The 13,724-nt window shown below is 35.4% G+C and overlaps 1 protein-coding gene across 2 annotated transcripts in view; it reads left to right on the top strand.

Moving 5' to 3' along the window:
* Positions 1-13,724, top strand: part of UNC13C (unc-13 homolog C) — a 622,127-nt gene that overhangs the window by 262,358 nt on the left and 346,045 nt on the right. For both annotated transcript variants that reach the window (XM_061182103.1, XM_061182102.1), the window contains one exon: positions 12,503-12,672. In XM_061182103.1, coding sequence (XP_061038086.1) covers positions 12,503-12,672 — 170 coding nt within the window. The remainder of the gene's footprint in view (positions 1-12,502; positions 12,673-13,724) is intronic.

The following is a 13,724-nucleotide window of genomic DNA, read 5'->3' as shown; positions in this document are numbered from 1 at the left end:
ATTTAGTCACAAAGATTGAAATGAAACTAAGTGATTAGAACCCAGACTATTTCTTAATACAGGAGTAAAGTTGTGGAGAAATGGTAAATTGGGGGAAAGTTAAGTTGCTGATACTTTTATGCACTGCCTTTCCAGGAGATTTCAGAGGCTGTGGACTACTCTAGAATGAGGCATGCTTTAGTACAGGTAATAGCCAGTGGGCAAGCAGAAAGAGTCAGTCCCCCTAGAAGACTTTACATTTATGGAAAGAGGATCAGTGCAACTCAAGAGTAGCTCTTATGTGAATGCTATCTACACACCTGGCTAGTTTTCCTTACCATCTATGGCCATCTGGCCTTGACCTTAGACCTCTGACAGTCTTGCCTGGCTTCTACTGTGCCCTTTTTAAAATGCTGACACCCTACATCTTTTCTCCTATTATGGAAAATCTTATCCTCTTTATTTATCTACTGTCCCTGATGAATATGGATCTTATCTTTCTAGAACCCCAAGAAATTCTTTAATAGACAGAAGTTTTGACTGCTGCCTTCTTTAAGGTCAGGATAATATTCTCACATGGGCTTAAGATCTTGAGATTTCCTTGAATAGACAAAATTAATCCATTGTCTGGTGGGGGAGGCATGAGGAAGTCCCCTGAGGAGTGGCTGAGTTTCTTGAAAAATGTTTCACAATAGTATTTAAGTGGTCCCCCCTAGGATCAGTACCATTCTCAAATACATCCAATTTAGGAAATCTTGACTATCTTTCTTATTTGGTACTTTTCTTTATTTTCCTTGTCACACCACCACCACTAATTTCTTCAGTATATTGACTAATGATCAGACTAGGTTTTGTGAATGCACTAGTTTTTTAATTTCATAGAATTTCTTGTACTTGCCAAGTACAAAGTGGACGTTCAACTAGGACACAAACAAGATTTTGTTATATGGAACTAGTTATTACTAAGCCAAGCCATATGAAATTGCTGACGGTCAACTCTTTTGACCTACAAAAATGGCAATTTCATATGGTTTAACCTAAAGTAATATCTTCTGTTGAAATGAATTCTATCTGAATAATCAGTCATACCTTTATATCATCTGGAGGATTGTGTTTTTTGTACCTTTTTAACTTAAGCTATGTTTATAGTTGATCAAGTTGTGTTCTTTTGGAAGTTTGAAAACATGCAAATAGATGTATTTTTTATCTAAGTTTTTGGCTAAATGTTCATAATTATGTAGATCAAACTCTAATTTTCAAGACACTTGAGTTTACATTTTAATGATGAAGGGTAGCTACTGTTGATGAGCACCATTGCCAAAATAACACAGGTGCTGTCAAGTGGTTTTTTGTGTGTTTGTGTGGCGACTTGGTTTTTTTTTTTTTTTTTTGAATTCTATCTCTTTGTATTTTCCATAACATGCAGCAAAAGAGTCCAGAGAGGTCTGAAGTATACCCAACATTACTATTTATGAATTCTTAGGCATAACTGCTCCATTCCCGATAATTGGTTGAGCTTAGATTTAAGTGGAAAAGTTAATTGGACGGTAGGTATTCCTAATGTTTCTTCTCTTTTTTAGCAATTCCTTGGTGATTAGTGCAGAAGTTTTCCACTAGCCTGTGCACTGTTGCTGTGTTGCTGCTGTTTGGAATGAGAGGGGTGTTAGTTAATAGTATTTACCTTTATCATCGCTGCTTCTGATTCAAGTGTGGTGTTCAGATAAGGTCTGGTCAGGCAACTGATGTAACTGCAGCTTGCCGCTGACATTCCCATCATTGCTTCAGAGTTTCTCAGGAGAATAGCAGCTGTTCTTTTCTAGCGAAGAGTGAAGGGGAGCATCTCAGAGAAAGGTAACTTAAGTGCCTATAAAAAAGCATGCTGACTGATTCTGTTCTCTTGCCAGGTACAGATTCTGGCTATTTATTTTAACCTTTTTTCTCTGGCAAGAAATAATCATAAGCTCTTTAGAGGTCTCTTTGATATATGGTGGGGGAGGGTACTTTTCATTCATTTTTTTTTTTCTCCTTTTCAATTAGACTGGTGTGGGAAAGAGGAAAATTTTGCACAAATGTTGTACATACATATTTCATTTTTTTCTTTTTTTCATATTTAATGTATAACAGATGGACTCCCTAAAAGTCAATATAATAGGAGAAGGCATATTTCAGCTTTCTGATTAGCAAAGATTGAAAAGTGATTAGTACTCAGTACTAATGAAAGTATAGAGAAACAGGTGTAGTGTAAGCACATATATGCTTTCTGCAGGATATTTTAGTAATTGTGTGTGTGTGTGTGTGTGTGTGTATATCTATCTGTATACAGATGTGTATGTAACTGACATGACTTCCAACCTAAAAAATCCACTTTTATTTATTTATTTATTTATTTATTTATTTATTTTTTTATGGCTGTGTTGGGTCTTCGTTTCTGTGCGAGGGCTTTCTCTAGTTGTGGCAAGCGGGGGGCCACTCTTCATCGCGGTGCGCGGGCCTCTCACTATCGCGGCCTCTCTTGTTGCGGAGCACAGGCTCCAGACGCGCAGGCTCAGTAGTTGTGGCTCACGGGCCCAGTTGCTCAGTGGCATGTGGGATCTTCCCAGACCAGGGCTCGAACCGGTGTCCCCTGCATTGGCAGGCAGACTCTCAACCACTGCGCCACCAGGGAAGCCCAAAATCCACTTTTAATAATTTGTCAGACTAGAATATTTTTATAAGTTCATAAAGATATACATACAAAGTGTTCTGTATAGCAATACAGTAAGATATTGGAAACCACCTAAATACCCATCTACTAACTATAGGGGATGAATTCAATTAGGAAACATCCATATAATGGAATATATCGTATAATCATTAGAAAGAATGATGTATATGTGTATATGTCAGGATGGACATGACATATTAAATTTAAAAAGTAAAGATGCTAAATGGTATGTAGAGTATGATCCTGCATTTATAAAAATTCAATTAAAATTAAATACAATTATATAGATCAAGTATCAAACCTTTTAAAGGTAAAAACTAACACTAAGCAATATCTTTCCATTAAAATATTGACAATAACATTCATTGAGTCAAGTAGGGCACTGAATACAAATATGTGATAATATGAATTGTGCTCATTGCAGTGGAAATTGGTAGAGGGATGCTCCATCTTTCTGAAAAACAGTATTTTTAAAAAGTTTTAAAGCATCCATATGCTTATACAGAGTGACTATATAACATTAATGATAATAAAATGGTTCATATTTATAAAGCACTATTATTTTTTCAAAGCATTTTTATACTCATAATTTTCTTACCAAATCACTCATTGTGTTACCTAGTACAAAAATGTTTATTATTCTTTTTTTATCAGTTTCCTTTCCTGAAATAAGGAAGTTAAATGATACACTCTAGAAAAATGCTTTCAGCATTAAAGGGTTTTATCTATGAAGATGCAAATGTTAAGACCTCTTAGGGAAAGGCATGGCAATGCTAAAAGGAGTAAGAGAGAGAAACAAACAAACACTTCAAACCAAGTGTATAGCATTACGTGTTTCTTTATGGCATTTTCTACATGAGTTTGGCATATGTGCTGGTCATTTACCTGTTTGCTATACCATTTATTCTCTGAAATGTCTTTGGTGTGTTCTTTATCTCAGGGAACTGAACTCTAAAGGCTACCTTTCCCAGACTTCCCTGCCCACTAGGTTTGGCCATGAGGAAGCACTGCAATAAGATCAAAGGTGGGAGGATGGGAGAAGCCAGAGTATTTTTTTCCCTTCTCTCTCTGCCTTGGACAGCATCACCAATGATGTGTGGGTTTCCTTCATGATTCAAGCTTCTGTTGGATGGAACCTTCCTCTGTGGTCCCAGTTCCTATCTATCTTTTCCCATTTTGTGAACCTTTGTACGCTATTGGTGGGCATGCAAAATGGTACATCTGCTATGGGAACCAGTATGGAGTTTACTCAAACATTTGAAAATAGAACTACCATTGATCCAGCAATCTCACTTCTGGGTATATATTCAAAAGAATTGAGATCAGAATCTCAAAGAGATATTAGCAGTTCCAAGCCCAGCATTATTCACAACAGCCAAGATGTGGAAACAACCTAAATGCCCAGTGACAGGTGAATGAATAAAGAAAATGTGATATATACATACAATGGGATATTATTCATCCTTAGAAAAGAAGGAAATTCTGCAATATGTGACAGTAAGGATGAACCTTGAGGATGTTATGCTAAGCCAGTTACAGAAAGACAAATACTGCATTATTCCTCTTATATGAGGTATCTAAAATCATCATATTCACAGAATTAAAGACTAGAATGGTGGTTTCTGTGGGCTGGAGAGAGGGAGAAATGGGGAGTTACTAATCAATAGGCACAGAGTTTTCTTTTTTTTTTTTAACATCTTTATTGGAGTATACTTGCTTTACATTGTTGTGTTAGTTGCTGCTGCATAACAAAGTGAATCAGCTATACATATACATATATCCCTATATCCCCTCCCTCTTGTGTCTCCCTCCCACCCTCCCTATCCCACCCCTCTAGGTGATCACAGAACACTGAGCTGATCTCCCTGTGCTATGCGGCAGCTTCCCTCTAGCTATCTATTTGACATTTGGTAGTGTATATATGTCAGTGCCACTTTCTCACTTCGTCTCAGCTTACCCTTCCCCCTCCCCCTGTCCTCAAGTCCATTCTCTATGTCTATGTCTTTGTCTTTATTCCTGTCCTGCCCCTAGGTTCTTCAGAACCATTTATTTCTTTTAGATTCCATATATATGTGTTAGCATATGGTATTTGTTTTTCTGTTTCTGACTTACTTCACTCTGTATGACAGACTCCAGGCCCATCCACCTCACTACAAATAAGTCAGTTTCATTTCTTTTTATGGCTGAGTAATATTCCATTGTATATATGTGCCACATCTTCTTTATCCATTCATCTGTTGATGGACACGTAGGTTGCTTCCATGTCCTGGCTATTGTAAATAGTAGGCACGGAGTCTTAATTAAGCAAGAGAAGTTCTGGGATCTGCTATAAACCGTGTACCTGTATCCAACAGTACTGTACTGTACACTTAAAAATTTGTTGTGGGGAAAAATAATACAAATCTACAGTAACAGAAACAGTGTGGTACCATAATAAAGACAGACATATATAGATCAATGGAACAGAATAGAGACCCCTGAAATAAATATTCACCTAAAACAGTGTTTTTAATAGTTGAATAAAATTTTATTATATCAATATATATCAATTATTTAATTTTCAGTGTTTTGATAATTAGGCTAATTAAAAATTTCCCTGTTTTATATATTTGCAGTAACTTGTCCATTGCTGTTAAAGGCAAAATATATTTATATGTTTGAATGATGTACTTAGCTGCATTAGTTAGCTAGATCTAATTAAAGCCTACTAAGTGCCCAGCATAGTTCTGTGTTTTTTATATATTTAATCACGTTTAAAAGATCATTATCTATGTTCTAGTTTTATAGATTGGGCATGGAGGCTCAGTGCAATTGCATAACTTGCCCAAAGTCATATTGCTAGTAAGTGGCTCAAATGGAATTTGAATCAGGCAGATCTTTTTCCAAGTTTGTTCTGTTACTCCATCATGCCTAATACACATTGACCTTGAAAGTAAAATGAAAAAGGCGTAACTTATTCTATGAATCATAGACCTTGTACTATTAGAGCTAGAATAGGACAACCACAGAACAATGGCAACATACACTGTCCTTGGCTCCTTACAGTAACATTATCTTTTGCTGTGCAGCTTCTTTATCTATGGACAAGTTAGTTTAAGAAAAAAATGCATGTCACCACTTAAAGAAAAATCAGATTTGGAAAGATAATGCCTTTAATCACATGTGTAATAAATGTCAAACGTATATCCAAAGTGGATCTTATTTCCAACTTAAAGCAAATGGTTAGATTACAGCTGCATAATTAACCACTAATTGGAATATGCACATTTGTAACAGTTAATGAGCAACAATAAAGAAGAGTATGATTACTGTGACCTATGATATTTCTCTTATGTTTTTGGTAAACAGTTTTTTCCTATCTATTTACTGTAGGTACTAGGGTTTGGAAAAATTTTTCTTAGGGAAGTTTCACACAGAAGTGATATTTTATCTGGGTCTGGAAAGACAGGTAAGTGTTCATTAGGTAGAGGAGTAGGGAAAAGACATCCTTGCTCTAAGAAACACAATGAACAAAGGGTCTGAGTTGGGAAAAACGTGTGGTGAACCAAGGAGGTGGTGAGTAGAAACCATCCCTATTGCGTACACCCACACACCCACACCCACACACACACACGCACACACTCGCATGCATATACATTTCTCCTATTTTTTGAAAGAGTAATTTGATTCTCCTGTTTTCTACGTGTTGTTTCTTTTTAAATTATATTTGGCATATAGCACTGTGTAAATTTAAGGAACAATATGTTGATTTGTTACATTTGTATATTATAATATGATTGCCATTGTAGCATTAACTAGTTCCTCTATCACATCACATGATTACCATTACCTCTTTTGTCATGGGAATAATTAAGATCTAGTCTCTTAGCAAGTTTGGTGATTAATATAATATTGTTGTCTATATTCACTATATTGTGCATTAGATCTCTAGGACTTATTTATCGACTATTTTGTACTCCTAAACAACATCTCTCCTATTTCCCCACCTTCCAGCCCCTGGTAACCATTATTTTGCTCTCTGTTTTTATTAGTTCAGTTTTTTAGATTCCACCTAAAAGTGATATAATATAGATCTTCCTGTTTTCTGATCTCTCTCCCTAAGTGTTCTCTCTTTGCACAGCAAAATGGACAATAAAGTATTTTTCTAAACAAGCAAGTTTCTTACCTTTATTATTTTAACATAATTAAATTTTGTAATATTTAATATTGAATAATTCTCAAAACAGCTATTAAAATAAATTTATCTGCAACATTAATACCTGGGAAGGAAACATTAGATATAAAAATAGAATACAGGACTTTGAGGTATTGATGGTCTAACTGTGGGGCTAGAAGGTGGGGCAGGAAAATTGGTATATCTTATAAGATCATACTTTGTCCTTTGGTTTTCTGACCTATTACAGTACTAGGACTTCATTCAACCAATCCTTAAATGTCAGCATATGAATTCCTCTTCAGCTCCTTTTCTTTTACAAAAGTGCCTCTAATAATATAATTTATTTCTTATTCTCATTCTTTTGTCTTCCATGTCATTGATTAATAGAATGGATCTACAACATCCAATTACTACATAGAATACCCTCAGAAGAACTTCAACAAAAGTAAAATGTTGAGGACCAGTGGGTTTTTTTCCATCCTAATTCCCATAATTAAATTGTCCTTGATAAATGCAGTGGGAAAAGTTGCTGTGCACTGGCACTGGGTTTTGAACTTAGAGTTTGTCTATCTGCTATAATACAATTAAAAGATAATAGGGTTAGGGCTCTTGATTCAATAACAAGACACCTACACTGTGATGGAAGTGGGTTACATAATTCATAATAAATCACTGAGAGGAAATGTGCAGGTCAAGTGTCTCACATATTTCCATTTGGTGGGTCAGAGTTTAAGGAATTAAGCTGTAACTAGAGAATTCAATCACTGTTTGAAAGGCTGCTGCTGCTTTGCCTAAGGATGGCTCTTGCAGGTTTCTGGCTGATGATTTTCTCAATCAATGCCCTGCCTTCCAGCTTGAGTTGAAATGAGATTATTTACAATTACTAGATATTTTAAAATACAATTTTGTTGATTGTAATAGGAAAATATAAAGAATAAAATAAAAATTTTCACTAATTTTACCACCTATATTTTGACATATAACCTTACAGCTTGTTTCAATGCATATATATATACATACACATATATGGGTATATATGTATATAAAAACACACATATATATTTAATATCTCTCTTATTAATGTGTCTATTAACAAAATCTGGTATAATAGCATTAAAATATTATAGAAATTTCATTTGCTGTACTTAAAATATATAGCTAGAATTTTATAAACTCTTAAAGAACATGATTTTTAATGGCAACATCATTTACTATTGGCTTTTTTTCTGATATAGTTGCCGTGTGAGATGTATTTTAGTTGCTTCATTAGAACTAGCTTGACTATAGGTACAGTTCTCATTTTTGAATGGTCATTTGCTCATACACTACTTTTGTAATGACTTCCCATCAGAGGATGACTGCTTGAGCAACAGCTTGTTGTTCCATTGAAATCAGGCTTTATTGGCTTTATGAAATTCTTGGGCATTTCTCTAGGTAAAGCAGTCCTTCTCAGAATAGGTTAAACTCTGATAAATTGGGTAAGGAGTGGGTTTGGGGTTTGTTTTTATTTGTTTTTTTATTTGCTTTTTGTTTTGCCTTAATTATAGGAGATATGTATTTGGGCCATATCCAGGAAACTCTAAATCTAAAAATGTTTGCAGTGAGACCATTTGCAAATTTGGAATAAATAATTATAAGGAAATTAGTCTTTTGGATGGCTGCCAAAAGAAAATTGGCCAAGTAGTGATTGGCTGTAGAGAGATAGGGTAACTGTGAATTGAAAACAAAAATAAAGAAAAAACAGAACACAAACACACACAATAATTCTGAGTCCAGAAAGGGGAAATGCTTTGCTTTAATCTGGGAAAAAATAAAATAACTTATTCCCATGGAAACCAAACCATTCCTCTCTTTAACAATGAAAAAACACAAAATTAGACATATGAACTACTCTTTAAGATGCAGATTGTTTTTAGTTAAAAAAAAAAAAAAACCTACAAAGCAAATGGCTTTAACAATACTTATTTTATTTACCAAGAGTTTGTGCAGTAAAATATCTTATTCTCTTCTTATAGAAAGGCCAAATCACAAGCTGTGAACTAAACCAGAATTCTTTGTTAGCTAATTAATCAGGTGGGGAATGATCTAGTGGAGTAAGATTTAATGGGAGTATGCTTTTTCTCTCTATTTTATGTGATAGACTTTTCCCTTGTGTGTAAAAATATTTCTTTCTGTCAAATTTTCCTACATAAGCCTCCAGTTTCCCGTCTAAACTGCAAACCTTTATATTTTCATAAAAGTCAAGGTTTGTGAAACACATGTTAAATAGTTAAGGAATGAAACAGCAAGTACAAAAATAGTAAGAGTTAATAAATTAAACATTTTAAATCATTTAATATATAATCAAACAAAATGAACTTGGTAGATTTTTAATTATTTTCCCACTGATTCAATTAGAATTTTATTCAGCTTCACATTAAGCCATGATTGTGGCTTAGTCAGAAAGAGATTTATTTATTTCATTCAATGAGAATTCCAGGTATAGGTATTTGAGGGCTAGTTTGGTAACTCAATTATTCCATTGAAGAAAAAAGCTAAATCTATCTTCCTGTTTTATCATCTTTAGTGAAGAATGTTCTACATGCATGTTCCAGAGTAATAAAAGAAGAAAACAGAATAGACAGGGCCAGAAGATTTTTGCTTATATCTCATTGGCAGAACTATGTCAAGTGGTCATCTCTATTTGCAAGAGAGACTGGGATATTTCACAAAAGCAGGAAAGGGAAGGAGGGCTTAAAAGGTTGTTGAGTGAATGAACTTACTGTATCTGTCACCTTCCACCTCTCTGAGCATTCTATATTTATACACAATATTTATATCTTTCTCTGTACTTTAAATAAAATGAATGCATCCTCTGTCTTCCAAGGCAGGTAATCCCCAAATTATATCCAGTTACTGTATTTAGCTTGAAGTCTAGGATCTTTGGGTAATCTCTCCATCAGCTCCAGGTTAGGTTCTTTGTGATCCTTAGGTCTATAAATTAAAGACAAGTCATCTTCTTCTAACATTCCCAATGTACTACTGTGGAGAGAGAAGAAAATAGGATAATAGCAATTTAAAAAGTCTTATTCAGTAAGAGGGAACGTAGAAAATATATGACTGTCAGCGGTACATAGCAAATATAGAGTCCTGCTGGGTGGGTTACTCAGGACTTCCTGATGCTAGCAGCAGAAGTAGTTACTTGGCTAGACAATCTGGCAGGCCCTGGTACTTGTTTCTTGGTGAATTTCTTTTATCTTTTTTCTCCAAGTCCTTGGTTCTACATCTGGGGAGACCTTCCTTGACCAATGTGCCAATGCCTACTAAAATGAAAGTAAAAGAACGAGGGCTCCAAAAAGAATTAAAAGGCATTGCATATCTATAAAACCATAAATTGGGACCATCCCAGGAAATCCAGGTAAATGGTCTTCCTAGCTGGGAAGAGATTCAACTTGGAGTCCATTTCCTTTCGCTGTGAGTTCAAGGACCCAGAAACTACTTTAAATACAGCTGTAGCGGAGCCTGAGGCACATTTGGAAATACCATGCTCTAGAAATTTTACCAGGCTTCCAGGAGGTGAGTTTCAAGACCATTTTATGAGTAACCACATCAGCCTGGAAAATGTAACTTGTTGCTACTGACTCCTTTGTTCTGACCAATTCCTCACTCTTAACCTAATGGCTGCTGCCTCAGCCCCTGCAAAACTGCGGTGCCAGGGTGCAACACCATTAATCTGATCTTTGCCACTAAGTTCCCCTTCATTGTCACTTAGAGACTTCCTAAAGTAAAGTGTTTGAAACACCCTGGGGCAACAGTTTTGTATGTTTTTGAAGTTGCACTCAGAAACCTCTGCTTGTATACATACATTTTGTATACAGAAGCAGCTGGCTGTTCTCAACCCCGCAAGGTTCCAAATTATGATATTCTCAGTCAATTTATATTGCAGGACACAAGCAGAGTGAGCCTCTGCTTGTAGGTAAAGGTAGCTGTGCTCCCTTGCGTCTCTGCTTAGAGACTGTCTAGCTCTAGTTGAGTGCATCTCTACCACAGTACACTTTTGAAAGCAGCAAGATTTAATAAGCACATGCCAATATTCTGAATTTTATTCCGACCATTCACACTAATAAAAAAGCTTCAGTTGGCATGTGGTCACAGTTCCAAAGTATAGCAAGCAACAGTTTGACCAGCTGTTTCGCTACTACATTTCAAAATGCATTAGCTTTCGAGCCTGAGGTAATTAAATCTTCACTGTTTGCCCTCATCATCTCCTCCACAGAGTCAATTCCACATTTTAAGTCTTATTATTGCAGCTCCCTTCATTCTTTAAAAATTATTACATTGATCAGTATTCTTAGTTGCAAACAACAGAGTGTACTCTAGTTAGCTTATACAGAAAAAAAATTTATTTCATAGACTCTTAGGTCACTCAGGAATTTTTGGAGAGGTCCAAATGCCCACCTCTAAACCTACTGTGCAGAAACAATGTCCAATTATATCATGGGGTTTTTTTGGAGAGGTCCAAATGCCCACGTCTAAATCTACTGTGCAGAAACAATGTCCAATTATATCATGGGGTTTCTTTGGCGAAAACACCATTGCCATCATTGATCAATACTTTGTCCCGGGCTTCCCTGGTGGCACAGTGGTTGAGAGTCTGCCTGCCAATGCAGGGGACACGGGTTCGAGCTCTGGTCTGGGAAGATCCCACATGCCACGGAGCAACTAGGCCCGTGAGCCACAACTACTGAGCCTGCGCGTCTGGAGCCTGTGCTCCGCAACAAGAGAGGCTGCGATAGTGAGAGGCCCGCGCACCGCGATGAAGAATGGCCCCCGCTCGCCACAACTAGAGAAAGCCCTCGCACAGAAACGAAGACTCAACACAGCCAAAAATAAATAAATAAATAAATTTATTTATTTAAAAAAAAAAAAAATTCTTTGTCCCTCAGGACTGAATACTGGAGACTCTACAGTAAAGTACAAAAGACCACCACCATTGTTGCCGAAAGAGCAAAACCCCACAATACAGTCACTGGCTCGCTTTGCTCAATTTGAGTTCAGATCTTGCTTGAATGCAGGTCAAATATCTGGATGGTAACTACAAAGGAATCTAAGAATGTATTTGATCTAGCTTGTCTTGAGAAGACGAGGAACATAAGGAGAAATATAGCCAAAATGGAAGGAGAGTGTTTAGAGATGCTGGGCATCCATATGTGATGATTTGATTTAACAATATCTTACATGCTTACTGGGATTTTTAGCTTATCAGTCGGACTCTGTGATGTCCACTTCCTCAACACCCATTGCAATTAAGTTATCTTTATGGTACAGAATTTTCTGAGCATGGACATGTTGTCATAGATAACTATTGCAAATAGGAAATATACCTTAGAGAAAATATCCCAAAGATTTCTGATCCATATTTGATTATCTCCAGTTCAATTAAAGAAAATAGAATGGAATGGGGTAGGATTTTCCCTTATTAACATTACTTAACTATCACAACTTTTTTTCAATATCCCTGATACCTGCAACATCCCATGGGTGGAATAGTCTGTGGGAAATCTTATTTACTATGTAATATACTATGCCTTTCTGGCTTAGATAGATTTAAAACAAGTTGCTAACATCAGATGCCATTTAGAGAAGTTATCAATGGTTGTTAACTTATCCACATCTATTTTCAGTGAGTGCCATAACTCCACAGATCGAATCAAAGTCAGAGTGTGGGATGAAGATGATGACATTAAATCCAGAGTGAAGCAACATTTCAAAAAGGAGTCAGATGATTTTCTGGGACAAACAATTGTAGAAGTGAGGACCCTGAGTGGAGAAATGGATGTCTGGTACAATTTAGGTGACTGTCTTTATATCTTACTTGAAAAATGTTAAATAAAATTCCAGAATATCTGTGGAAGATATTATATTCCCATATAGGTAAAAATAACCAGTGATTTTCTCAAACATTCTCATGGACTTCAGGCAGTTTAGTTTTATTAGAAATTAAGGTGATAATTAGTCAAACTCTGTATTATTGAAAGATATTGGTAAATTTGAGATGAAAAGAGAAAAGTCTTTCTAGGAATCAACTGGGTGTCTTTTAGGAGAAAAATATCCCATTCTGAATTTTTAATTCATAAAGTATAGCTTCAAAAAACTTTGCCAAATGTATAAAAAATAAATAACCTATGACTTAATAATGTCTGACTTATTTCCTTTTAGTCCCTTAATGAATTTTCACAATAAAGGAAAAGTGTATTTTGGATATTTTTCAAAGGTGATATAAAAGTAGGCTTTAGCAGGCAAAGCCAGATACACATGTGAACTTCTGCTTATTCTGATGATGAAGATATTGAGAATATGTTTAATTGACATGATTTTAAAATGGAATTTTATTATGGAACCAAGAATTGAATAAAGATAAGTTTTAATTTGACTTTTACTACAATTGAATAGTAAGCTAGAATCTTCAGTGCTGACTTAATAATAGTAAAAATATATGGATCACCTCATTTTCTGTAAAAGACATGATCCAAAATGGCTTTATCATATCATCTGAAATGTTTTAATTAAATTTTTAAGGTCTGGTTGTGAATCTAAGAAAGGTTTACATACTCCCAGGATTACGAAGTGTTTCCATTTAGGATACCAACTTATCTTAGCAAATTAAAGAGTGCTTTTGACTTTTTAAAAACCTACGTACTTCAAGTAATGTAATATTTGGCAAAGTAAAGGGGTAAGCCCACAAAATTAACGAAGATCTGAATTATATAATAATTTAAAGAAGGAGAGATATATAACTTATCTGAACACAGAGCATTCAAGCTAGACTAAAAACTCGTTATCAAAAGATATTTTATTTTGAGGAAATCTTTAAAGAAAATTGGTGCTTCTCCATTATTGGCATAG

This window comes from Eubalaena glacialis, chromosome 2 (assembly GCF_028564815.1).
Source record: "Eubalaena glacialis isolate mEubGla1 chromosome 2, mEubGla1.1.hap2.+ XY, whole genome shotgun sequence".
Classification (NCBI taxonomy): Eukaryota; Metazoa; Chordata; class Mammalia; order Artiodactyla; family Balaenidae; genus Eubalaena; species Eubalaena glacialis.
This window is presented reverse-complemented; position numbering and strand designations above follow the sequence as displayed.